Below are 26,341 nucleotides of genomic sequence, written 5' to 3'. Positions count from 1 at the left end.
TTATGGCCAAATTCTTAGTCATAGAGAGAAAAGATGTGTTCGACAAGCATTGATGGATAGGTAAAACAGCAACCCAGACGGTGGTCTTGGTTTTGGTGGCCCATTGAGAGGTACCGAGTGAATTGGCCCATCCAAAGAAGAAGAAGCAGACATAGAGATAACCCTAGATGTTTGTGAAGTCTCCATCAACGTCAATGGCTTTAAGAGCAGCGACGACGATGACTGACCTCCTCGATTTCCCAACTCTCCTTCATGATCGGTAGATTTAGATGGAACTCAATTGAATGACATCCTCAAAAACATTCTCCAAGACTAACTAGAGAGGCTTCTCTGCACAGGTCAACTCCAAATTTATGTCTAACAACAATGGGTTGTCGGCGGTTGAGAAATGGTTCCGTCCTCTAGGCTGTAGACGGGACCTTCAAAATGCTTTCTGAGTTCGAAAAAAGCATATGAGTAAATTTTATTGAGTGCATGAAAAACATACTACAAAAAAATTATTGAAGATGACGGAATTCATAGGAGAGTTGTTTAACCCACACAACCAAACTTATCTATGTGAAAATTGTAGAAAATAGGAAAAAAAATAATATTACTTCCCTCAATGCTTACTCCGGAAAGACGATACCTGCACTGTTTGCACCATTCTGGCACATTCATGATTCAACACTCGATTGATTTTTTCTTTATTTTAATAATCATCGGACGGGTTAAGAATCCATTATTGGATGTCACTGAGAAACAGATCCATTCGAGTATGGGATGTAGCGTAAATAACTCGAGAACTCTTCGGCATCTTTCTTAATTCAGAAATGGTCGACAAAAGAGTCAAGAAGACGACCAAAAGTTACTGGATGAAAATGAAATGGATTCTTGTATGATGCGGTTGGTTTGTCTTTTGCAGACAGAAGTAGAGAAAAACAAACAGTATCGGGACCCACTTGGTCTTGGATTATCGTCGCCTTGCTTACGCATGATAGATGAAGAGTCTCTCTCTCACCTACTTTTTCCTCCTCTACTTTTTCATGAAGAACTTCTGAAATAAATTTGTCTCTGGTGTGTTCAGCGCGACTTTTGCATCCCACTAAAGCCGACTCAGGAATGAAGACTCTCGACACAATTGCCCTTCTCCTTCCATTGATTTTTAACTCTCTAGAGTGATCCAACACTAAACCCAGTCCATCTCGAGGATTGGAGAAAAATGACTGTGCACTGCACTGCTGGAGTGGCTAAAGATTCTTGCAACAGTCTCTCCGTTGAAGTGGGTAATAGTTCTTGCCATGGGAACTCTGCAGAACTCACCAGTGTCTCTGGCAACGAAGACGATTTTTTGGTCAGAACAGGTAAAGATGAATCGAGGCTAGCTGAAAACTTAGTATTTTGTTTCCTTCCCTTTGTGATTCGGTCCAAAACTGAAAGCCTTTCGGCGATGGAAAACTTTTTCCAGGTACCGTCTGGAATTGTGTTGCACATATAATAACTGCGGTCATCGGATCCGGTGTCTTGTCACTGGCATGGAGCGTAGCGCAATTGGGGTGGATTGCAGGTCCTGTTTCCATGCTTTCCTTTGCAATAGTCACTTATATTTCATCACTCCTACTGTCAGATTGCTATAGATCTCCAAACCCAGTTACTGGAAGAAGGAACCGCACATACATGGACGCTGTGAAGCACTTTCTCGGTACTGTTGATAGATCAATCTGTTTTCTTCTCGTTTCTAATAGTCTTCTAGCAATAACCACTGACAGGGAGATTTGCAGAGACTAAAATTATAGTTGAAATTCTTTCCGGTTCTGGTTCAGGAGAAAAACACAGATGGTTTTGTGGGTTGCTCCAATTTGTGAACTTGTACGGATGTGGTATTGCTTACACAATTACTACTTCGATCAGTATGAGGTACTTCCTCCTGTCAAACCATTTTCTCTGCTCATCTTTAAAGGAAATTACAAACTTGAGATTCTCTTAGGAGATCCAAACTACAAGCTGCGTGGGAGCCATGGGCTTTGAAGTGATGGGATTTTTCTTGCATTTGTGTAATTAATGCAGGGCTATCCAGAAATCAAATTGTTTCCACAAAGAAGGTCACCAAGCTTCGTGCTCGTATGGAGATAATTTTTATATGCTTTTATTCGGAGCAATCCAGATAGTCTTCTCTCAGATACCTAATCTTCATAATATGGTGTGGTTATCCGTAGTGGCATCACTCATGTCTTTATCCTACTCTTCGATCGGCTTCGGACTCGGTTTTGCAATGGTGATTGGTATAATTTTCATTTGTTTTTCAATTGTCTATGAGAAGCTACCTTATCTCCTTGTCCGGCACCATGGAACCCCATGGCTACTCTGATAATATTTCCATTTCACGAATCTGCCTCTGTTTGGTCGAAATTATAGGAAATGGAAGAATAAAAGGAAGTACTGGAGGAGTCACCAAGGGTACTGCAGCCAAGAAAATGTGGTCAGTTTCTCAAGCAATTGGAGACATAGCATTTGCCTACCCCTACTCTCTCATTTTACTTGAGATTCAGGTCATCGTCTTTAACTTTGATGACGTTTTTTTTTTTTTTTTTTTTTGGTTGTAAATTGGGACTTATGAGGATGAATGAATCACTGTACTCGCAAAAATGTAGGATACTCTGAAGTCCCCACCAGCGGAAAATCGAACCATGAAGAAAGCTTCAATGATTTCCATCTTCATTACCACCTTCTTCTACCTCTTATGTGGATGTTTCGGTTACGCAGCCTTTGGGAACGACACTTCAGGAAACCTCTTAACAGGATTCGGCTTCTACGAGCCTTTCTGGCTCATCGATTTTGCAAATGTTTGTGTAATAATTCATCTAGTGGGAGGATATCAGGTAAAATTGCCAACTGCTACAACTCTTAAAAGGTTCATATTCAGTTTTACTTCTTTAACTGAATTTAATCCCTCTACGCGTGGGAACTACTTCTGTAGGTATACAGCCAACCAGTGTTTGCAGTTATAGAGAAATGGTTCTCAGAGAAGTATCCCAACAGTGGGTTCGTGAACGAATTCTACACGCTGAAAGCTCCATTATTTCCTGCATACAAAGTGAATATTCTGAGGTTGTGCTTTCGAACAGTCTATGTTGTGACGACAACGACGATTGCCATGATCTTTCCTTATTTCAATCAGGTGTTGGGAGTGTTGGGTGCAATAAACTTCTGGCCCTTGACAATCTATTTCCCTGTGGAGATGTATTTTGTACAGCGGGAGATATCAGCGTGGACTAAAAAATGGGTTGTTCTTCGAACTTTAAGTGTTGCTTGTTTCTTAGTTACTGTGGTGGCCTTAGTAGGCTCAATTGAAGGGCTCATTAGTGCCAAGCTAAGCTGAGAATTATATGGGATTTTGGACCAGAAGTGCTCAATGGTATGGATGTATGTACATAATCAGCCTTAGTGGACTCCATTGAAGGGTTTATGTGTGTCAAGTTCAGCTAGGAATTATATGAGATTTTGACAAAGCTTGCAATAGACAAGCAATTTATAGTTGTTCACAATCCGACATGTCTTAGAATGTTAATCCACTCCTAAAGTGTTTGCACCCATTATGTAAGGTTTGCCAAATGACACTTATATCAAATTACTTCTTAAGCCAATAACAATATTGTCCATCTAGAAACTCACATCACTCAATTAACCGTAATAACCAATTTACAAAGGCCGCCCTCACATATGAATACAACAGAAAACTAACTAGGTTAGCCAACTTAGACCCATAAAAAGATTTTTTGGTAGCACACTAGGCTATTCTAGGCTAGAACTACTCAAGAATTTGTAGTAGCTCACTAGGCACGCCGGTCTAGACCAAACACTATGATTCTCAATATTGCATGCCTGCATAAAGAGTAAAAGCTTATAGCAACCCCCCCTCATAGTTGTGTTTCAATACTCAAGATAAGACTTACTTAAGACTTACTACCATCTCACTGCTTTGGGCATATAATTTCACTTACATTCACATATTTAAGCAAGTATAGGGAAACACATCAAGGCATAACACAATGAGATTTCACATTCTATGGCTCAATTTATGAAAAAATTCAGTGAGTGTTGATATGCAGACAATCATTTGATTTATTTGCCTTATTGGGTGAAGTGGTTGACCCAATTTTTCTGTATGTGCCTAAGGGCCTTGTAGTCATTGTAAACACCTTCCCACAATTATAAATACGACCTCAAGACATATGATAGAGTATTTAAGCCTCTTCCTCTTGGATCAAATTTGTGCATAAACCTCTCTATCTTTTCCTCTTCTTTCTCTCCATTGGTTTTTCTCTCCTCTCTCCCATAAGCTAGAGTTCCTCTATTCTCTCATTCCCTTGAGATCTCTTGTGTTTATGTATTAGCCTTAAAAATCAACAAGGATAGTGTGGAGGATCCATTACTCTCTTGCCATCAAGTGTAAAAGGTGAGTGATGGTCTCAAGATCTTCATCAATCTTTAGTCTTATGATTTCTCATCATCCACATATGGTCTTTTATCCCTAGGCACTTATTTTGCTTGGGCATCTAGTTTAATGTTTTCTATTCAATTGTACTAATATTTGTTCTTAGAATATGATAGAAAACTTTATCGGATATTCCCTTAGACCGCATAAAAATACTAGACATTGGTCAAGAAGTCTGATGTGTCACTAAAAAGTTTGTTATCTGTGCCTTCATGAAGAATATGCCTCATCAAGATGTTTCTACTTGATCAACTCATGAAAGTACTCCAATCTACAACAATCACACACACTTCATAGGTTCTCCTAATACATTCACAAAGTACGTTTAAATTTGCCTCAGTACTAATTTGATTATGAGCATAAGATAATGTAACATATAAAGTTAATGAAGTGTCGGATTCAACAACTAAATTATTTATGCTGGAAGCTTCATTGGATTGTGAGTGAGGAACCATCAAAATTAAATTAATCTACCCTTCCGATGGGTGCATCCATTTGTGCTCGTTGCGAACATCTTTGTGTTGTTGCACTACAAGTTTTACCAACAAGAAACTACTTATCCTGTTCGTGTATCTAAATAGAGGACTGATTAAACAGATTGAACTTCAAGAACAAATTCATTTTCATTAGCGAGTCGGGGGTGATGATTTATTCTCGATTATTTGACTAGAGAAAGAATTTTATTATCTCTCTATGCAAGTATAAGAATTTTTTTTTTTTTATGTAGACTACATTTAGAAGAATAGGTTTTATATGAAGCAAGTATTGATATCCTTTGATTCATGGTGCTTACTCGGGGAATGACTCAGCCGCTGGCATACCAAATCGATTGTCTGAGTCTGGTCAGCTCGCTGTCTAGATTTAGGAAGACATAGGACGAATCAGGGAGGGGGACTTGGTCACCGGTCAACTTGTTGTGTTAGACCTACCCTCCACTAAATCTACGTTGACTGATTGAGTCACCGTTCAACTTGTCTGGTTAGAAACAACTCGCCCACATTAGAATAGAAGAGTCCCACCCCATCTGAGCCACTCCTACAAAATCCGAGTTGTCCAGTTGAATCACGGGTCGTCGTGCTGGGTTGGAATGTACAGCCACTGCGACTTCTTTCCCCGATTTTTTTTTCCCGCAGTTCTTATAAAAAAGGGTTCGGTTGCCCTTCTCCTACGGGATCTGAGACTGAGAGAAACAAAGCAACACCTCTCGATCTCACGCGCCGACTAATTCCATCTTTTGTTTCCGGAAGACAGATATTTTCGCGACAGGAGAAGTTTTCAGGAGTAAGGCATCGTCGATGACGATCGGTTCGGGAGGGTCGGGCGTCGTCGGTAAGTATTTCCTTCGATCTTTTTGTTTTTTTTTTTTTTCTGAATTCTTAAGTTTTTTCGTTGGATTTTTCTGTTATATGTAGATTTCGTATGTCCCGTGTTTTATCCTTCCTGTGGAACATATTTTGGGAAGCCGGAATTATGACCTGCGTTGTTAAATTTCATTGTTGATTCTTGTCTGAACCTTATCAAGTACATGATCCAGAGCATGTGCTAAGTCTTATGACTAAGTTTCAGATAGTGGATCGTTGTCTTACTTACAGTAGGAGTTGTACGTTCGCCTGTTGTTAAATGATTACTATTACATCGCTTCACAATTTTGAGAATTAGTTACTTTTTGAATACTAAATCAAAGCTAAAATGGTCATTACATTGACTGAATTTTTTGGGAAGCCGGAATTATGACCTGCGTTGTTATCAATGAAGGGCTTATCAGTGACATTGAAGGCTGAGTCTTAATTCTTTAAAAAAAAGGAATGCTTTTTCTATCTTCATAAGGACTATCTTTTAATGGTGACTATAGAAGGATATATGGGTAGTTTTTGAATTGGATGATGCATGGAGAAAATGTTTCTCACTTGATCTGAATTTACTATCCCAAAGCTCTCAAAGCTGAAAATAACTTGATAAGCAGGTGGAGATAGCATCTAGTTTGTGACGAGTAAAGTGGTTTGACCTTCATGTGTAAGATAAGAGATACACCAATCTGGAGTATGATTACCTAGAGATGAGGAAATTTGTGTTTTTGTAGGGCTGATAATCAGGAACAAGGTAAAGGTGTTCCACTCTTGCTTGCTTCACATGACATTTTTCAATTCTTCAAATTTATCTTTAGTTGAGATTTAAACCCCCCCAAAGAAAAAAACAAAACTTGGAGTGGATAAAACCAGGGTTACCTGACTTAATACTTGGGCAGCCTCTATTCCGAGATGAGTCAACTCGGTGGAGATCTCTGGTGGTTCTGACCCTTTGTCTAATCTTAGGATCCCAAACTGAGGTGACTCACCTGACACATGAGTGAACTTACTGAGATGGACAGCCAGGGATGAGTCCATGTATGAGTGAGCTAGAAAAATTGGATAATGCTCTTCCAACTCAATTGTTTTTTAATCCATCTTTTTACAGTTATGAAGCATTGTCAGTTGCCTCAAGCAATTTCGCATAACCATTATATAGAGGTCCTGTCATTTGGCTTTGGGAATTCATAAAGTCAAAATCAAGGAATTGCAGAGCTCTGGTTTGCCGAAAGGGAAGTCATTCAGAAATTAAGGCTTGCCGAAAGACTGAAAATTAGGGCAGTCAGAGGCTAATTAGCATTAGTCTCTACTTATTGAATTAAGGATTAGATTAGGAGGTTAGAGGACTGAAAATCAGGGTCTGGAGTGAATATCTAATCAAACTCTTTAGTGTGAGTAAATAAAATTTGGGAGCATTGCTTTTCCATACTATAGTGAGCACATCAATCTGAGGATCAAATTGCAAACTGTCTTCAATGAAAGAAGTGAGTTGCTGGTTAACAATCATTTTATTCAAGCAATAGAGGTACTTGATGTTGATGATCTTTACATGGACATATGAGCTGCAAAAAGTTTGCCGTATTAGTTTCTTATTTTGAAAGGTAGAAAAATTCTACCTTGCCAACTTATGCTCTCTGTTTTTCTCCATTTTTTCTCTAGTTTCTTTAGGTATCTCTTCTATAGGTTTATTCAGGCAATTCATTACCATCTTAGTAATTTCCTGGAACATGCATCACAGTCATCACACAAGCGATGTAGGGGATGAAAAGGACAAGGAACCTTTAAAATATGATAGAAAACTGAGGTGTTTTCAATGCTCATAAAAGAGAGAGAGTGGCATCTTTAAATGATTTTCAGCAGGCAACTGGGTGAATGCTCAAGGTTCTTTCAGATACTAAATTGCAGTAAGGCCCACATATACCCTTTGAAGACCGTTTTTGCTTTATTTTTTTTTGGTATGTCTCGATGCTTGTGTTCTCAGTGTCCATAAAAGAGAGGCCTTTTTAGATGATATTTCAGCAGGCAACTGGGTGAATTCTGAAGGTTCTTTTGGATAATAAATTGCGGTAAGACCCATATATGTCCTTTCAATCCTCCCCACCAACTCTAGAAAAACCTTTTTTTTCTTTTGTTCATGTCTGTGGCTGCTCACAAAAGAGAGAGTGGCTTCTTTAGATAATATTCAGCAGGCCAACTGAGTGAATTTTCAAGAGAGGCCCGCATATGGCCTTGAAAACCATTTTTGTTTTTGGCGTGTGTGGTTTGCCATGTCATTTATGTTTTACACTTCTTGTTCAAGTGCCCCAAGACACCAATTTAATTGGTATATTTGCATATTGTTCTTGTGCAGATTGTTGTCAAGTGCGACAGTATTGTTTCATAATGTACTTATCATCATCCCCCCATCCCCTCCCAAAATATATATATATATATATATTCTTTGCAGAAAATTACCAAATTTTTTAAGTGCCTTACCTTATGAGGCAGGATTCTTCTTTAGCTTTTTCTATCATCATAAAGTAGTTAAAGTCAATGGAACAATTAAATAGGGGAATGGGAGGTTAAGGTTGCTTTATGTGCCTTTCAGACGATCCCCCTCCCCCCCATCTTTCAGCAATATTAATTTTTAAAATTTTTTTATTTGTTCGTGCAAGAGTACCACTAAAAAGTGTCGCTAAGGGTTTTGATACCCATCTATATTCTCAATTTTTTTGGTATCATAAATATTTTCTTTTTCTAATGCTTGTATAGTAAGAATGATTTATATGACGTCATTGTTGTCATGCCCAAAGAATTGTGGGTTAGATTTACACCTTTAATTATCAGGTTCATTGTGACATACAAGCTTCAAGATAAATTTTAATTCTGAAGTCTTTGGCTTGGGACTTGATAAGGCTTTCCCGCAGTTTCAAGAATTTTTTTATAAAGAAAATAATAATAACAATGAGCTTATGGATTCCGCACATCTGACTTTTTTCAACACTTTTCATGAATTAACCAAAAATGCTGAAGGATTAGCTTTTTAATATTCATGGCTGTTGCATATCATCATCATCATAGCCTTACTTTTCTTCTCCTTTCCATTCCATTGGGTCAGCAGTCAATTTTTCTTCACTTCTTACATTTTAACAGCCTGGATTCTTATTTCCACTTCAACCCACATGTTATTTTAATGTGTCAAGTCATAATGGTTTTGGATTCATGTTTTACTCTTTGACAGAAGTTTTAGAGTTTGCTGTTAACATCATGCTACTGACTTCCTTTGGCAGTCTTAGACTGGTAATACCAATGGGTGGGAAATTATTTTACTGAATTATTATGAATGAGATGCTGTGTCTTGTCACCTGTGTTTTAAGACCCAGACCTGATCGGCCAATTGAACAAGGTTTAACCAGACCCAATCACTCGGCTTTAGTCATATGGGAGAAAGTTTGGAGTGAGGGGAAAAACTAATCTTCACGGTTTTCGCTCGACTAATGAACCGCTAAAAATCATTGGTCTTCTCCCCCTGCTTTGACTACACAAAGAAACCTTGACTGTGTGCAGCCAGTAGGTCTCCCCCACCCTCCTATTGTCATGCAGGCTTCTCGCATCCAGTAAGGAGGACGGTGGCCCTTCCCATACTGGATGAAAGGAAGGGGAAGGAGCAGGACGGAGCCACCCCTCCTCCCGAAGCTTCCCCCCCCCCCCCCCCCTCTTTCCTTTTACTGCTGGATAAGAGTGAGAGGAATTTTTTCTCCCCCGTTTTATTTTTAAAGTCAAGAAAAGTGAGATCTTATTGCTTCAAATCCAGTTGAATGAGGTTTGATCTGTTCAACACCAGGCGATAAGGAGGGGTGCGTGTGTATAATCGACATTCGAAATAATAATAATGATAATATCTTAAAATATGTTCTTCTTTTGCAGTTTATTTTTAGGTTCTGGCCTAACGTGGAGTCACCAAATGTCATTAGACACTGATAATGTTATCATGAGTTCCATAACTTGCTTCTGATGCCTACATTACATTTTCAGATCAAAGATAGTGTACAGGCGTTGCCCTTCAGTGACTCTTTGTAGACTTTGTAAAATATACCATCATAAAAGGGCTATTGAAGCATAATAATTTATGTTGTTTCATTTTAGTTCCCCGGAACTTCAGACTGCTGGAAGAGCTCGAACGTGGAGAGAAGGGCATTGGTGATGGAACTGTTAGCTATGGAATGGATGATGGCGATGATATCTACATGCGTTCCTGGACAGGCACAATAATTGGCCCTCATAATGTAAAAGAAGTTTTTTTTTTCTACTATGATTTTAAAAAATGGAAAATTTTAATCTGATTATTCTGTGTTCTGTCATTGTGCAGTCTGTGCATGAAGGACGTATCTATCAGCTGAAGCTGTTCTGTGATAAAGATTATCCAGAGAAACCTCCTAGTGTTAGGTTCCATTCACGGATAAACATAACCTCTGTCAACCCTGAAACTGGAGTGGTGAGGAGGAGGATATGGTAATTCATGATATTTCCTTGCTCAGTGGAGTTGAGTGACTGACTTGGCTTGGGGCAATTATGCAGGTTGAACCAAAGAAGTTTGGGATGTTGGCGAACTGGCAACGTGAATACACAATGGAGGACATATTGACTCAACTCAAGAAGGAAATGGCAGCCCCACATAACCGGAAATTAGTGCAGCCACCTGAAGGTACCTTCTTCTAAGAACACCAAAATATTGCTTACGTGTCTTTTGAGATCTGATGGGGTCAGGTTGACGATGCACGTTATTGAAGCTCTTTTGTGTCACCAAGGGTTTATTTGGGTCTTTAAGCCGGTGAAACAGAGCAACGCCAAGGGCAGTGACTGATTGATGGATGGATGTGTGTGTGATGTTGCTGTATTATTTTCATCTTCATATTTCAAAGAAATTCTATGTTGTGTTAAGTAGTATTTAACGTTTGTTTCACTTCTCGTGATGCATTTCTTCGTAGTTCAACTGCCAAAAATTTCCTGTATCTGAAAGACTGATGTATAGTAGCATTATATTGTCAAAGAACGAATTGGCTGTCGTGTCTCAAATGAAGTGTATAGAGAGATTTTCTTTGTCCTGCTGAGATCTGTGACAAGAAGGTACAGAGTTAGAGAACATGACCAGCAAAGGTAGAACTCGTGAAGATCAATAAGATCAAACGTGCTACTCTGAAACTGTATCAATAATCGAAGTAATGAAAGATATAATGCAGAGACTCAAACAGGCCATGGAGCCATAACACATAAACATGCAAGCTGGTCTACGGCAGAGTCCTTGTCAAGCTCAATCAAAGAGACGAGTCAAGCTAGTCTGGAAGATGATTTAAAAGCTTTTGACAAAAGCAGCATGGGGAATTTATCAGCCGATGCGAGTTAAGAATCCCACTAGTGTGTTGGTAATTAGGTAGGCTGCAGCTATTCATGCTCTGAGAGGGGGATCGTGGCTAGTTTGAACATTTGACAAATTATCGTGGAATTCTGGCAACCGTCCAACTTTCAGCAAATAGTGAAGGTGACGAAAGAATCTAAGTTTCCAGAATCTCATAAAACCTTGAATTCAGATGAGCTTATCAACAATGGGACTTTTTCACAAAATGCTTAAGACGTTCAATATACCTTTCTCAAGGAGGGTCCTCTCCATCTTCCATTGTAATGGGTTCCTTCGTTGCATACTTTGCAAGTTTCCTTCAAGTTCACAGGCCTCGCTGTAGAGAAGAAGACCCTCCGGCTCCTCACTCTATATTAAATGGAAGGAAAACTGGTAGATAGACGAGGTAAGAGCTGGCGAAGAACCAAGGCAAAACAAATCCACTTCTCTGTCACCGGGACGGAGGCACTCTCTCTCTCTCCTTCAGTCGCTCGAGTTAGAAGGAGATGTGAATTGGTTAACTTCTGCCATGGATGATTGAAGGAGATGAAACTTACTTTTTTCTGCAAAGAAAGGCTCCTTTACGAGATATTATTAATTCCTTGGTCTATAGAGGAAGAATCTATGTCCAGTATATTTTGAAGTTCCTTACTTTCATGGTTTAACGCTTAAGTGGATTCAAGAAACAACTAAAATAGCCTTAGTTTCAGATCTGCGTGGAGAATTATCAACTAATCACGATTTGCTATCTATAATATGCAATCAGGAGCAGTTTTTATGAAGCACGACCTGGATTCTTCAAACGAAATTAAGGACACTCAAAGCTCCCTACTTTGCAGACCTGTTTAATTCACGGTTGTACAACTCGGGTGTAGGTACCAAATCGTTGACCCAGAATGCCTGGTTGGATCGCCCCAATTCGAGCCTTACTTAGACTTGGGGTAATACAGGGGGAACTGACTCGCTCCAAAATCGACAAGACTCACCTAGTTACAAGTGGACTCGTTTAAGCACTGATATTATGTGGATATGGTCTTAAGTTCAATTGATGCGACGAGTCTATCATTTGATATTTCTTTTTTTTTCTTCTCAATACTGCGTTCCCAATTTTAAGTAAAAAAAAATTATCTGTTTAAATTCAATGAGAGGATACAGATTACACTTAAAACTGATAAAGAAATCTTCATTTTGATCATCATACTGCTCCAATTTCACAAGTTGTAAGTTTATCTCGTTTTCTTTTACAGCATACCCCGTTTAAAGAAGCAAAAACTCTGTGCATCTTCTTCAATAGATGAATGCAAACCAGTAGCAGAATACTTCCAAAGACGGTCATTACAAGGAGCTCACCTTCTGGAGATTTCACCATGAGATAAACACAGTCAGTTGCAATCAAAACCCAGCTGAAGCCCTCCAAAAGATATTTCATCAGTAACACCCTTCTATTATCTTCCCCAGAGAACCTATAAATCAATCTTGAACATAAAGTGGCCACAACACAAAACATTGTCCCTGACCATCCTCTATATGTGATCAAGTTTCCCCCAACTACTAAAGCCTTTCTCCGGCAGACACAAGAAACACACAGGCCCGAAAAGGTGGAGAAGACCAGAGCTTCCAGCCCTGTGTAGTAAGGTAAGATGATGGAGTCTAGATATAAACTTGCATGTAACACCCCTGAAACTATCGAAACCTCAAAGATAACGTATTTGATGCTTTTGTCCAAAGTATACTCAAAGGCAAGGGCTGAAACATAAACCAGTTGCAGAAGTGCAGGCCCTACATTTGATAACGGGAAAATGGTGTTGATTCTCTGGCCTTTGGCAAGGGCTAAGAGAGTCAGTGGGAGAGATATTGGACCTGAAGGTATCCAGTACCTCCTCTTTGATTGACTTGGAATAAAACCCAGATTCCCTCCTCTCGTTTCCAGGAGAGTGAATGATATGGTGATCATGTAGGAAACTGCTGCAAATATGAGAACCAAAAAATCTATTATGGGGGAATAGTTACCTGGATAAAAGCTGTCGCAGAAGTAATGATAGGGGCAGTTGATGAGATCAGTGGTTTCTTGGACCTCCCACTGGGTGCATTTGAAGAATGTGGTAGTGACATTTTGCTCAGTCCACTCGTATTGGAATGCAGGGTTTTGAGGGTGAAGCAGCAGCCTGTTGTTCATTATCTTTTCAAGCTAGTTCCTGCTTCTCCTCTGTGAGCAGATGCTGTACTGTTTTAACTACCATGGTCTTGAGTTGCTATAGTTAGTTGAGATGTTGTTGTTGCTTATCCAAGCTAGACGAAGAAGGCTCATCTGACTCTTTAATCCTACTTTTTCTTCTTGCATTGGGTTAATAGTCCCTGTATGAGTATGAAAATAGCATTCTCCTTCGCCTTTGAAGGACCATCAGGACCTTAGAATCAATGTTTGCAGGCTGCTTCTGTTATGGGATTTTTGGTGTCTGATCTGCATTCAATAGTACAGAGTTGTTGGTGGGATGCATATTTCTAGTGGGTGAGCCGTAAAGGCGGAGAAAATCTAAACTTGGTTTCTACGGGTGGGTATTGGCAGTTGAGACGGAAAGTGAAGGTGGGTGTTGGAAGAAGAGATTGCATCTGCAACTACATGCGCTCTGAAAACGAGAGTAGGTGAATCTTCCTACCTAATTTCAGCAAGTCTGGGAAATATTTTTGGAGATAAACAAGAAATGCTTTTTCTCTTCAACATCTTCATGAAAAGTTATTGCTTTTATCTTAAATTTTCATTAGAATATGTTTTCTCAAGGCTCATGGGTGCCATCATCGAAACTGTAGAGAGTCTACGCCCAGAGAAAATGGCATCGAGATTGTGATATGATTACCATTTCTGATAAAATTTTAATCTTCAAAGACTATAAAGAGCTTTTGGCACCATTGTAGCTCCTTGACAATATCCATTCTCAGAGAGCGAGAGAGAGAGAGAGAGAGAGAGAGAGAGAGAGAGAGAGAGAGAGAGAGAGAGAGAGAGAGAGAGATCAACCAACAACAAACAAATTACCAACCACAGAAACAATTAAAAAATAAATAAAAAATGACAATCGGCCTTTCAGTCCTGTGGATGACGAGTTGAAGTGGAGATATGCAGAATTAACTCCCAAAAAGCCCAAATAGAAAATGACGCTTGAGGTATTTTCAGTCAACAGAACATAACTGCATTTACTCTAAACAGATAGAAGGAATAGAACATAAGAACTAATAGAATAATACTACCCTCCTTGATTTCTGAAAATGGGAATTTTGCGAACTACGAAAAGATGAGCAAAGCGGAGCAGAAAGAATCGGACCCAAATTCTACTAAAGATGTCCATTCCATTAACTTGCAGTCAGTCAACGTCATAAATGGCAGTAATTCGACCACAATCTTGGCTACGAACATAAGAACAACAATTGAGAACCAGGTTGGTTTGTTGTTCTGCTAGAGGCAAGAACAACATAAGCCCAAGAAAGCATCTGCGATAAGTCCATGGTTGTTTGCAGAATTGAGAACCACGTAACAGTACACCAACTCTTCCATCTCTTCCCAATCTTCCACACCCACTTCGTGAATCATCTCTATTATGGACTCTCTGAAGTCCGCCAACGGGTCCAACGAGTACTTCACCGCGCATATGCTATCCGCGAAAATCCCACGAACATCTCCCGGTAAGCTCGCCGAAAAGCTGACTTTCAGTGTCGAACGTCTCCTGTTCCTGATCTTCTTTCTCATCTTTTCACTTTTCTCTTCTTCAGCAGCCATGGACTTCAAGAAACAGGAATGAAGCTCACCCACGACTGAAGAAGCAGAGCCCACTCTTCATGAACACTTCATATAATCTTCATGAGTGCTCCAGTTTGGTGAAGCAGTGAAGACGAGGGGATCGAGAGTCAGAGTGGGGCTGTTGTGTTAAACGAGAAGGGGAATAAATAGAAAGAGAATAGAGAGCGTTGATGGGCGTAATTAGGTTCCATGTGCAGAGTAGTCATGGAAGATTCAGAGAAGCATTTATGATTCTGTTAATGCATTGGATGGAAGAGGTCCTTCCGTAGTTATTTCTCAGGGGTTTGATTGCGTGGAGTGATTAAACCACGAAAGGGAGATTACTTCTTTTAGCCCATATAAGTAGGATCGTCCAAACCATCTTCGGTATTTACAGCTCTTCCGATGGAGACAAATCATGGACAAATTTATTCAGTGCCAGGTGCTGGAGTTAAATCGGGCAGTTCAGCTTTTTGCAGTGACGCAGAGAAACCCATTTGTGTTGAAAGTTGGAAGGAGAAAATGGTGGAGAGAAAGGGAGGAACTTACTGGAGCATATAACACTTTCTGAAACTCTGCAACAAGTAAAACAGTAAAGATTATGAAATCATATTTGAGCTTTTTGAGTCACCTGTCAACATTAGAAACATAAATTTGGGCTTGATGTACAGGGAAAACACCTGCAGTAAAGCAGGGAGCCCTTCCCATTTACAGAGGTGATGGTTCAAGAAATAATTCGGAGCAGAATTCTTAAATATGAATAGAAAGGAGGCAGGTGAATTTGGGTGAGAATTGTGAGCCGAGTCATTGCATCATTCAGAACGGGATCAGCAGCCGAAGAGAAGTGAGTGAAGGGCATGCTATTCTCACTAATTTCATGTTGCGGAGATCTACTCTCCCATCTGCTGAATGTGGTTGGGTCAGTGAGAAAGGTATTGCCTGTTTGGAATGACTCACTGGACTTACTGTAGCAGATCCACCATGGATGTAGTGCTATTCCAACAAAAAAGAAAAAAAAGTCACCAATGAGCTCATCAATTATTGGCTGTTTACCGATCTATTCTCTATCGTACCATCTTTCTTATACAAAAGTGCGAAATTTCATCAGAGGAGGGGATATCTTTTACATAAAATATAACACAAAGAAGGGAACAAGCAATTTCGCAGCTCGTGATTCATGGAATTGATGTAACACAGAGCAAATGGGAGACGATGTCGTCCTCCCAACAAGGAAAAAAAATTTAACAAATGCCGAAGGCATTGAAATAAAACTTCTTTCGTGTTTTGACTTCTAAGCAGGTTTCTTTCAAAGTTTGATTTACTACTTGGCCCAAGGGAATTCGTATAAACTACGCCTGAACAGAGTTGATTCAGTCAAACTGCCCAACTAATTGTGTCCCAAACTCAGAAAATCTCACGAGAAAAAAATATTTGAACTTTTCCTTTTGGAGAATTATTTCTGTTATTCAAATATCTTTCCGCAGACTATACACAACTCTCAAGCCTCTTACTAATTTCCCTTCTTTGAACATTTCTTTCTCCCAATTTCGATTTTTACAAATTTACAATTGATTAGTTGTGTAATCTATCCAGCTCCACCGTTTCAAAGGTCAGCAGATTGGTCGAGAACAGGGCATTCTAACAAGAGAAAACTCCACTGTTAGTCGTGCATGGTCAGAAAGAGAATAATTTTCGGGCCACATCCCTGTCTCCACTTCAGGAGGAAACAGTCCCGCATTCTTCACGTCAAGAGCAATTGTATCATCCTTTCTTCCGTCTTCCCCTGTTACTTCCAGTTGCTCAGACCACCTTGGATCCCAAATACGACGCTGTGCAGTCACTATTCCGTGTTAGTCTTCATAAATTGGGTGAGTGAGAGTGGCCCTTTTTCAAATTGTGATAGACTAACCTGAAATTCCTCATAATCAACTACACCGTTGCCATTGGTGTCTGCTTGCATCCACAGTTCCTGCACATCTCTGGGACTCAGTCCAGTCAAACCTAGCTGCACAGGACGTATGCAACATCAAAACTTGACATCTTCTTTCAAGGAAATTTTATTTTTTTCTCCCATTGGATATTATAGAAAAGATACCTGATGAAGTGCTTGACAAAAACCTGAGTATGTGATATAGTCATCCTTGCTATCAGCTTGCAAGAAAGCAAATGCATCCTTTTCTGCTAAAGACGCTTGGCGCAACTGATACTGCAGTTTGGAGCACAATCCCATCATAAAATGTATTGAATAGTTGGTATGCAAGCAAAAGATGCAGATAAACAGTCGGGAAAAATTATAACTGAAGTATCTACTGAAACTTCCTAATAGAAGGAAGGACATGGAAACCTCAAAATCTCACAGACTAATAACGAGTGTAATATGCACCTTGATTATTCCAAACACTGCTTCATTCCAGCTTGCCTTCAGTGGTTTCCCTTGCTTGTTAGGATTTCGCAGCCAAATAAAATCTACTCCACAAATGTTTCCACGATGATTCCTGTGGCTGACCCACTTCATGATAACAAAGAATGCCACTAACATCATCAGGAAAAACAGAATGAATAGAAGTATCCATGGGGACTCTAACTCACGAATTCAGTCTAAATAACATTCCCCAATTGATAAGAATGCAGGAACAACCTTGTGAGCATCTGCATCATTGTCTGTGTAGTGATGAGCAGTGTCATATGATGACTCAAATCCCTGGGATCTAAGAAATTTGTAGACATGGCCACGTTTGCTGCCATTCCAATCACTGCAAAATAAAACAACGATCAAAGTCGAGCAAAGTTTAAGAAAGTTCACCTTAGTAGAGGGGATGAGAAGTAAAAATGGGAGTAAGAACTTACCCACAGAGTATGACAGGTATAGAGTAAAGCTTATTCTCCTTTAGATAAGTTTCCACATACTGCAGAATCTTGTAGACCTGAGATAATAAATTAAGAATAAACCAACTGACAAAAACAGAGGTATTTTTAGACAGATATGTGCGATAAAAGAATCTAACCTGATGTAGTCGAACAACAGAGAGACTAGAGTTGTGAGGAAAAAGTAAATGAGTATTGACAATGAGAATTTGATGCTGAATGTTGCCATATCGATTTTGCCAGAAGGGAAGAACAGATTCAACATGTAAGAGCTGGGCAACACGATCTCCAAAATCGTTAAATAGGATCTCTCGGTGGTTTAGAACCCTAAAGTAGTCCTCATGAACAGCTGTCAACAGACCTGAACATAAGAGAATTTTAGCTTACCTCAGTGAAACTCAATAAATGCACCATCCTTGATCCATTTCAATAGTAAATTTTTCCTTAGATGACAAAAACCAATGAGATTGTGAGTGTGTTTTTTTTTCCTTTTTAAACTTACAGAATATAATAGACTAGAGAACAAAGATAAGTTGTTGCTATCGACACAACCAGATTTATTTTCAAAACAATATATCCAGGTCAAACTTGTTTGGGATCTTTTGTTTTGCTTACAAAAACTAAACACACAGCAACTCCATTCATTGCTGATTAACAAGATTTTTTTATACCAAAGACTTTCTATTGCACAATTGGCTTCTTTATGAATTTGCCCATGTCACAGCTAGTTCTTCCTCACACATATTAATTAAATTTTTTGAAAATTTAAAATTAAAAAAGACAATGGCAGAAAAAAAATCTCATCCAAATTTGAGAGACTTTGTCTGTCAATGTTTTAATAGCCAATATCAATATAAAAAATCAACTCCAATATCAAATTCATTTTTACAATTACATTTAAAAGTTAAGCAGACCAATGATCTATATAACTGAATCAATGGGTAACACATAAAGGAGTGATAAATTGCATGAAGCCTCAGCAGGTAACGGAAATGTATTTGAAAGACATGCATTGGAGATCTACTTAGTCAAACCAAGTTAGTTGAACCAAGCTTGCCATGTGGAAGTGTAAGATAGCTTTTCTCAAAGTCAACTCCAGTCTCCACCTTCCCCCCCACAAAGTCATGACTAGCTGTCCCCTAATGAATATTATACAGATATAATTAATTTGCAGGGATTAAGTCCTCCACCTCTCATACATTTTAAGTATCTTTTTCTTACAAAAATAATTACGTTCAACTTATTAGCTACCATGTAAAACCGGTGATTAGTGCAGTAAACTAGTTAACAAACCTACTAATTAAGATCGATTTTTTATTTGCTTTCATTGGTTAAGACATCAGTATATCTCTAGCAGGGACAGCACCTCCCCGACAACGATCTCCAGCTTGTAGACGGATAGTTAATACCCATATTTACGAGTCTGTTGTATTTATATATAATTGCTTAAAAAAGAGTACGACCAGAAAGAAGGAAAGCAGAAATGAAAATTTTAAGTTCTACAGTATGTTGCAAGATGACAGATTCATGAACCACAGTAAAATTTTATAACAACTAAAAATAATTTTCAATTAAACAAATATAAAATCTATGAAGAAAGAAAAAAATTGTTGGGATCATTTAGAGAAAGAATACAGTCTGGTGGGATCATTTAAAGAAAGCATACCGTCTCCACGATTATTTGTACGTGCAAGCTTAAAGTTGATGTAACCTGCCTCACCGAGTCTCTTCTCATACATATCAACAAGCTCTTGGTTTCCTACCCAAAATTCCTACAAATTGAGATACAAATTTACCGTTGACGACAGTGCAAAAGGATAATAGAGAAAAGAAACTTCCGAAAATACTCTTATCAAAAATTTAAAAAGAGATGCAGCAGTACGCACTTGAAGACAAATAATAGACGACCGATCACATAATAATCGATCCAATATGAGTTCATTCCTGCCAAACCAGTAAGCCCTGTACTCGCTCTCTCGACAACTTTGATCCTGTGGTGACCATAAAAAGTATATCAGCTTTGATCACCAGAATTCCACGAAAACAAAATTCATTAAGGTCGAAACCTAAATCCAAATCAATCATATTCTACCTCTTCATCAAGTCTTTTGTATATAGGAGCGAGGATATTGAATGTGGTACAGGAAACACAAGGGTCTGTCATCGAAGCATGGGGACCACGTCGAGAAACCCTTCCTTTAACCTTGTTTTCAAAGACGCCAGAATTATTTTTCACCGCCTGCTTCATAAAACAAAAAAAAAAAAAAAAAAGTAAAATCCGTTAACGCCACGAAATCCAACATTGACATAGAAGAAAACGAATCAGGAATAGAGAAATCCGAGAAGCTTATATGTAAACCTTTTCTCCTTTCATCTAACAACAAAGGCAAGATTATAACCCGACGTGCTTCCGGGAGAAAGAAAGAAGGAAACGGAAAGAAGACGATTCGGAAAATAGACGGCAAAGGAACGAGCTTAGAGGGATTTCACAATTTGTCTGGAGACAACAAATGCAACATTGCCCCGAGACAACCGAATATCCGCACCAAAACCCTTAAAAAACTAAAGAAAACCCCAGGAGGCTGAAGGAAATCGAAACAGAAGGCATGGGAATCGGAGACCCACAGACTCTGTTTCCTCTTAAGCAAAAGTTTCATACCATCTCACAACTCTTCTGCGCAGAGGATCCTTCTCGAACAGGGGAAAGACAATAGCTACAATTTGCATTAAACGTTGAGTCCTCCAAAACAAAAACTGATGGAAGACGCCAAATCCTCCTCTCCGGACGCCAGGACTCTTTATAGAACAGAAAAGACGGCTCGATCGAGCGGTTACCGGCAATAGACTGGTAATAGCCGGTTGCCAGTGTCAGTTACTTGCTGGCAACGATTTAACTTTACACCGCCAGTTGCTTAGCCAGTGACTGACACCGCCATGGGCCACACACACTAGACATTTTGTTCCTCATCGGACATTCTACACATATTCAGCATTCCATGGATCAGGTCGCGGCTTTGCGTGGTCCGAACGTATCCCACTGCTAAAAGCTTCCTTTTCACTTTCTTCGAGTCAAGTGGGCGAATCGTTATTATTGAAGAAGTATGGCCCCACAGAATCGGATGTTAATGCGGGCATTTGCGATAATAGTATAAATCTGTCCGACACGCCAAGCCAGAAATAGCGGGAATTTCTTAACGCCCAAACCGCTGTAGCCCGCGGGGCCGGCATTCACAGGAAGGATTGACACGTGTTGATTTTCGTGGGACCCTGGGGAAGGGAGGAACACGAGTTTCACTCGAGACGGCCGCGCCCAGTTTCGCGGCAAGAGGCGCCGCTGGTTTTTTTTTTCTTTGCCCCGACAGGTCGACATCTAGCTCTTTATCCAAAGCTTTGTTTCTCAATCCACGGAGTACGAAATATCTGCAGGTTGAATCATCACATATCTGAGATTTCGCAGTCGCTCTCGACTCTCAAGTGCGGAGTAACTTTCTTTGCTGGCTCTGGCGTTCGTCCTGACCTACGGCGGGTGGAGGGAGCCGTAAAACGGTGAACAGATGGAGACCGGCGAATCCAGCGTTGTCGACCGAAGGACAAAGAAAAAGTTGGTAAGCTTTGCAGATACGAATGAAGGTCGGTTGTCTTTATCGAGTCATTTCGTTGTCTTTTCAGTTCTCAATTGCTCACAGTTTTCGCGTAAAATGATAGGCGTCGCATGGAAGTAAAAGCAAGTCGATCGAAACTTTTTGGATCGGGTTGCGGATTAGTGGACGCAATCACCTCGGGTCTGGAGGTGGCAGACAAGAGACGGGGATTCTCGGATGGGAATCGGATGCTAGGTATGGACACCCGAATGCGTGTAGATTCTCTACGCGTTAACTGGGAAAACAGTAGAGAAGAAAGAAGAGGCAAAAATGTAAAACTAAAGAGATAAATGAGAAAAAACTAATAAATTAAATCAGAAGGATTTTCTAATTGTCCAATTATGAAAAGAGATCAAAGCCCCATCTTAAACGGGCTTTGTAAAAATAGAACATTTAATTCTCCGAGGTTATTTATTATATATTACAAGTCGATTTTAATATCACTTTATACAGCTTCCTTTGATCATATAGTTTAACACTCCCCCTCAAGTGGGTGCATAAATATCGGTCATACCCAACTTGTCAATTATACTATGAAATGTTTTCCCTGATACTGCCTTCATGAGCATATCAGCCATCAGATTGAATAAAGAGGAATTATATAATCTTTGTATCGAGGTTCTCCTTGATGAAATGACGATCAACTTCAACATGTTTAGTGTGATCATGTTGAACCGGATTTTGTGCAATTGTGATGGTTGCTTTGTTATCACAGTGAAGATTCAAAAGTTTGTCGTATTCAATCCCTAAGTCCCTCAGTATATTTCATATCCATAACAACTCGCATACACCATGGACTATACCTCAAAATTCAGCTTCAACACTTAATCTTGATACTACCTTCTGTTTTTTGTTTTTCCAAGTGACAAGATTCCCTTCCACAAAAAGTAAAGTAACCCGACGTGGATCTTCTGGTTGTCTGATCACCTGCCCAATCAAAATCTGTGTATCCTTCAATATTAGACATACCATTTTTTTAGAATAACAACCTTCCTATAGCACTCTTTAAATATCTCAAGATTCGACAGACTGATTCTATATGTTCTTCACTTAGTGCATGCATGAACTAGCTCACAACGCTCACTGCATATGCTACATCGGGCCTTGTGTGTGATATGTAGATTAATCTTCCAACTAATCGCTGATAACGCCCTTTGTTTGCTAGGGTTTGATCTGGGAGAATTTCGAGCTTATGATTCATTTCCATGGGCGTCTCTATCGGTTTACAATCAAGCATTCCGGTTTCGGTTAGAAGATCCAACACATATTTTCGCTGTGAAATGAAAACTCCATGTTTTGATCTTGCAACTTCATTTCCCAAAAAATACTTAAGTTGTCCGAGATCTTTCATTTCGAATTTAGTCGCTAAACACTCTTGTAAAACTTGCATTTCACATGGGTCATCTCTTGTCACGACCATATCATCAACATATACAATTAAAACTGTTACTTTTCCTTCTTTGTGTTTGATAAACAAAATATGATCTGAGTTACTTTGCTTATAGCCATACTCCTTCATTGTAGCCAAGAATCTCCCGAACCATGCTCTAGGTAACTATTTAAGCCTATATAATGACTTCTTCAATTTACAAACTTCACCTTGACACAAAGAATCACTTTAACTCTGGGTAGTAGCTCCATGTAAACTTCTTCTTCTAAGTCTCCATTGAGGAAGACATTTTTAACGTCAAACTATTCCAGAGGCCAACCTCGATTTACCGTTATAGATATAAGAATGTGAATTGTGTTGATCTTAACTACTGGTGCAAAAGCATCCTGATAGTCTATCCCATACCTTTGCGTATATCCCTTTGCAACTAGTCGAGATTTATATCTGTCAATACTTCCATCCGGTTTGAGTTTCAATGTGAAAACCCTTGACATCCAACTATCTTTACTCCTTTAGGTTGGTGAACAAGTTCCTAAGTGGCATTCTTTTGTAGAGCCTCCATCTCTTCGTTCATCGCCTTTTTCCATTTTGGATCAGCTAATGCATCCTGCATATGACTAGGAATAGAAACCCTGGACAATTGATCAATAGTAAATGCATACGATTTAGTCAACCTATGGGAGAACACATAGTTGTTGATTGAGTATTTGGTCTTTGCTTCAAGATCAGGTTCATACTAATTTTTTGGAACTCCCCTATTCAATCTTTGTGGATATCTAGGAGTTATATTTTCTGTAGGAATACATATTTCAGGTTCATCAAACACAAGATTCATATTTACTTGAGGAGGAACATTCTGTGTTGATTATTCAGTTGATGGTGCAGACCGAGGCAACTCTGAGGATTCTTCAAGAGCAATTAATGATTCACTCTCGACTTCATGGTTGGGAGCACAATCTTATTGCACATCACGACAACCTGGTTGGTTAAAAAATTCATTCATCGCTTTTAATTTAGCACCTCCGCTATTTTCTTGTTGATTAAACAAGTCATTCACTGCTTCTAACTCAATAAACTCAACCCTCCCCCTGAAGAGAATTCTAAGAGACTCCCCCTGAGTAATAAAGTTTTAATTCATGGAAAGAGGTTCTAGAGTTACATGGAGCTTTTGGGTGTATGAATCATAGCACCGATATCCTTTTTGAAAATCAGAATAACCAACAAAAACATATCATTTGGCACACAGATCAAGTTTATTTTGCAAGACTTTTGGGATATGAACATATACAGTACACCCAAAAACCTGGGTTCAAGATTCGGAAGATGGGGAATGGAAATTAGGGAGTGCAATTTTTGTTGAGTTTGAAAGTCTATAACTCAAGGTGTTCGATTGATAAGGTAGGCAAAAGATTTGACAACTTCTCCCCAATAAAATTGAGGCATGTTCATGCCAAAGAGAGAGACACGCACTACTTCCAAAAGTTGTATATTCTTCCTCTCTGCCAATCCATTTTGTTGGGGAGTATAGGTGCAAGAGGTCCGATGACGAATTCTATGATTGTTTAAAAAATTACTAAGAGAAGCATCGACAAACTCAGTACCATTGTCAGATTGCAAAACACGAACCTGCTTCTGGTACTGAGTGTGTACCATTTGGTGAAATTTCTAAAAATCTAGACACACATCACTTTTTTTTATAAGCAGGGATACCCAAGTCATTCTAGTGCATTCATCAATAAAGGTCACAAAATACCGGGCTCGAGAAATAGAGGGAACCTTTGCAGGACCCTAAACGTTAGAATGAATAACCTCAAAAGGTTCAGAACTCTTATTCAAACTCAGTAAATAAGAGATACGGTGGCTCTTAGCTAGTTCACAAGTGTCACAATGAAAATCCAAATTATTCAAACCTGAAAAGAGTTGTGGTCGCAATTTCTTAAGATAACCAAAGGAAAGATACCGAGTCTTCGATGCCATAACCACATAGTTGCTCAAGCACTGTCTTCACTACTTGCTTAATTTGCCTGACTGATTTTCGACCTCCCATTATCTGTTAACTCCAAATAGTAGAGTTTGCCCCGTCTAACACCATAATCAAGAATCTTCCGTGTTAGAATGTCCTTAAAAACACAGATAGAAGGGCCGAAAAGTAACAGTACAAACAATAGTTGAAGTAATTTGGCTAACAGATAACAGATTATATTCAAGAGATGAAACAACAAGGACAATATCCAATGTAAAATTATTCGACAAGATAACTGATCATTCCCCAGTAATAGGAGAGGTACTACCATTGGCAGTGGAAATAACAGATTGAGGAGAAGGTAAGATAAATTTTAACTGACTAGAATCCCTCGTCATGTGATCGGATGCACCTGTATCAATAATCCAAGTTCTATTCTTAGAATATGCAGAGAATACTGAAGCTGTATCGATAATACCTAAATGGGTAACATTCGCCGTAGGCAGCAACTTTTCCCCAACAATCTTTTTCCGAGGTCTTTTTGAGATGTCCCACCACTCTGGATAACCAATAATCTTGTAACAACACTGTTGCGAATGACCTTTTTCCCCACAGTGGGTACATACCCGATTGTTAACTTTGCTAGAGATTGGACGATAGCTCCCCCATTGTCTGTCTCTGGGTTGATTCAAATTTTAGGTCCGGTCCAGGAAGTAGTCCGGTTCGGTTCGGTAGTCAAGTTCGGTCCGATCCGGTCCAGTCCGATTCGATCTAGTTCGGATCGGTTCTGGTCCGATCCGGATCCGCTTGAGTTGACCCGCCGGTCTGGGTCGGTTAGGTCACAGAAATAAAAGAACAATAGTTCCTAAGTTTAAAAAATCACCTTTCGTCTTCGGCAACGGCAACGGCAACGGAGCTTCGGCTTCCTCCGGTGACGTCGGTGGTCAGCAGCGACAACGGGGTGGTGGTGCGGTCGTCGGTGACAAGGTTTCGGCTATGTGACTGTCCTTGCAGATAGAGAACCAAGTTCTTCTTCTTCGTTGAGACAACACCGATTGGGCTAGCGGTGGCTCGACTGCTTTCGTCAGTGATGTCCAGAGGTTTGTCTTCATCGAGATGCATGCTGGTGCGGCCCTTGTGAGGCTCTTCGTCGTCAGTCAGCTACGCTTTTACGCTTTCTAATGGTAGGCCGAGCGATAGCTCGGCTGCCAACAAAACTTACAAACAAAGTTGCTTTTGCTTTGTTCTTCGGCTACAATAGACTACGGTACAGAGCTTTCACTCTGCTCTTCGGCGATGAGGAGAGAAGAAGATTATCCCGCTCTGATACCATGTAAAAACAAAACTTTCAACATAATTTTCGATGATTTATTCTTCTCCGTGTAGGAGGCTATTTATAATAAGTCGATTTTAGGATCAAATTAGATCTTAAAATCAAGGGATAAAATCAAGAATACAATCACGGGATCGGAGAAAACAATCACGCTGAACATTTTCCTTTGATCACGTTATACAACTA

The 26,341-nt window shown here is 39.5% G+C and overlaps 5 protein-coding genes across 9 annotated transcripts; 2 read left to right on the top strand and 3 right to left on the bottom strand.

The window, feature by feature from the left end:
• The first annotated feature begins 1,059 nt into the window (after positions 1–1,059).
• LOC137934344 (probable amino acid permease 7) lies at positions 1,060–3,582 on the top strand. Its single transcript, XM_068778627.1, has 7 exons — positions 1,060–1,343; positions 1,448–1,681; positions 1,803–1,896; positions 2,047–2,261; positions 2,395–2,528; positions 2,631–2,858; positions 2,957–3,582. Exons 1-7 carry the CDS (start codon positions 1,202–1,204, stop codon positions 3,356–3,358), a joined length of 1,449 nt encoding a protein of 482 aa, XP_068634728.1. The 5' UTR covers positions 1,060–1,201; the 3' UTR covers positions 3,359–3,582.
• Positions 3,583–5,595: 2,013 nt separating this feature from the next.
• LOC137934034 (ubiquitin-conjugating enzyme E2 variant 1D-like) lies at positions 5,596–10,901 on the top strand. Its single transcript, XM_068778227.1, has 4 exons — positions 5,596–5,803; positions 9,946–10,085; positions 10,169–10,294; positions 10,378–10,901. The coding sequence occupies exons 1-4, from the start codon at positions 5,770–5,772 to the stop codon at positions 10,516–10,518; spliced, it is 441 nt and encodes a 146-aa protein (XP_068634328.1). The 5' UTR covers positions 5,596–5,769; the 3' UTR covers positions 10,519–10,901.
• Positions 10,902–12,307: 1,406 nt separating this feature from the next.
• LOC137935118 (uncharacterized) lies at positions 12,308–13,387 on the bottom strand. The gene has a single exon (XM_068779778.1). It carries the CDS (start codon positions 13,368–13,370, stop codon positions 12,390–12,392), a length of 981 nt encoding a protein of 326 aa, XP_068635879.1. The 5' UTR covers positions 13,371–13,387; the 3' UTR covers positions 12,308–12,389.
• Positions 13,388–14,642: 1,255 nt separating this feature from the next.
• On the bottom strand, positions 14,643–14,963 carry LOC137935405 (transcription repressor OFP4-like). The gene has a single exon (XM_068780060.1). It carries the CDS (start codon positions 14,961–14,963, stop codon positions 14,643–14,645), a length of 321 nt encoding a protein of 106 aa, XP_068636161.1.
• A 1,455-nt stretch (positions 14,964–16,418) lies between these two features.
• Positions 16,419–20,571, bottom strand: LOC137934540 (uncharacterized calcium-binding protein At1g02270-like). Of its 5 annotated transcripts, none has more exons than XM_068778947.1 (11): positions 20,488–20,571; positions 19,921–20,067; positions 19,715–19,819; positions 19,495–19,600; positions 17,969–18,189; positions 17,811–17,887; positions 17,602–17,716; positions 17,347–17,472; positions 17,059–17,169; positions 16,873–16,968; positions 16,419–16,792 (listed from the first exon to the last, which is right to left on the bottom strand). In XM_068778947.1, the coding sequence occupies exons 1-11, from the start codon at positions 20,488–20,490 to the stop codon at positions 16,574–16,576; spliced, it is 1,326 nt and encodes a 441-aa protein (XP_068635048.1). In that variant the 5' UTR covers positions 20,491–20,571; the 3' UTR covers positions 16,419–16,573. The 5 variants fall into 5 exon arrangements, with proteins under 5 accessions (XP_068635048.1, XP_068635047.1, XP_068635046.1 ...); XM_068778946.1 differs by having other exon boundaries at positions 19,921–20,070; positions 20,488–20,531; XM_068778945.1 differs by lacking the exon at positions 20,488–20,571 and adding an exon at positions 20,188–20,265.
• Positions 20,572–26,341: the final 5,770 nt, after the last annotated feature.

Source organism: Aristolochia californica, unplaced genomic scaffold (assembly GCF_029961685.1).
Source record: "Aristolochia californica isolate CCGP_79_NKW_82.1479 unplaced genomic scaffold, dmAriCali1.0.hap1 SCAF_6, whole genome shotgun sequence".
Lineage (NCBI taxonomy): Eukaryota > Viridiplantae > Streptophyta > Magnoliopsida > Piperales > Aristolochiaceae > Aristolochia > Aristolochia californica.
The sequence above is the reverse complement of the archived record's forward strand: the minus strand, read 5'-3'. Positions and strand labels throughout refer to the sequence as shown.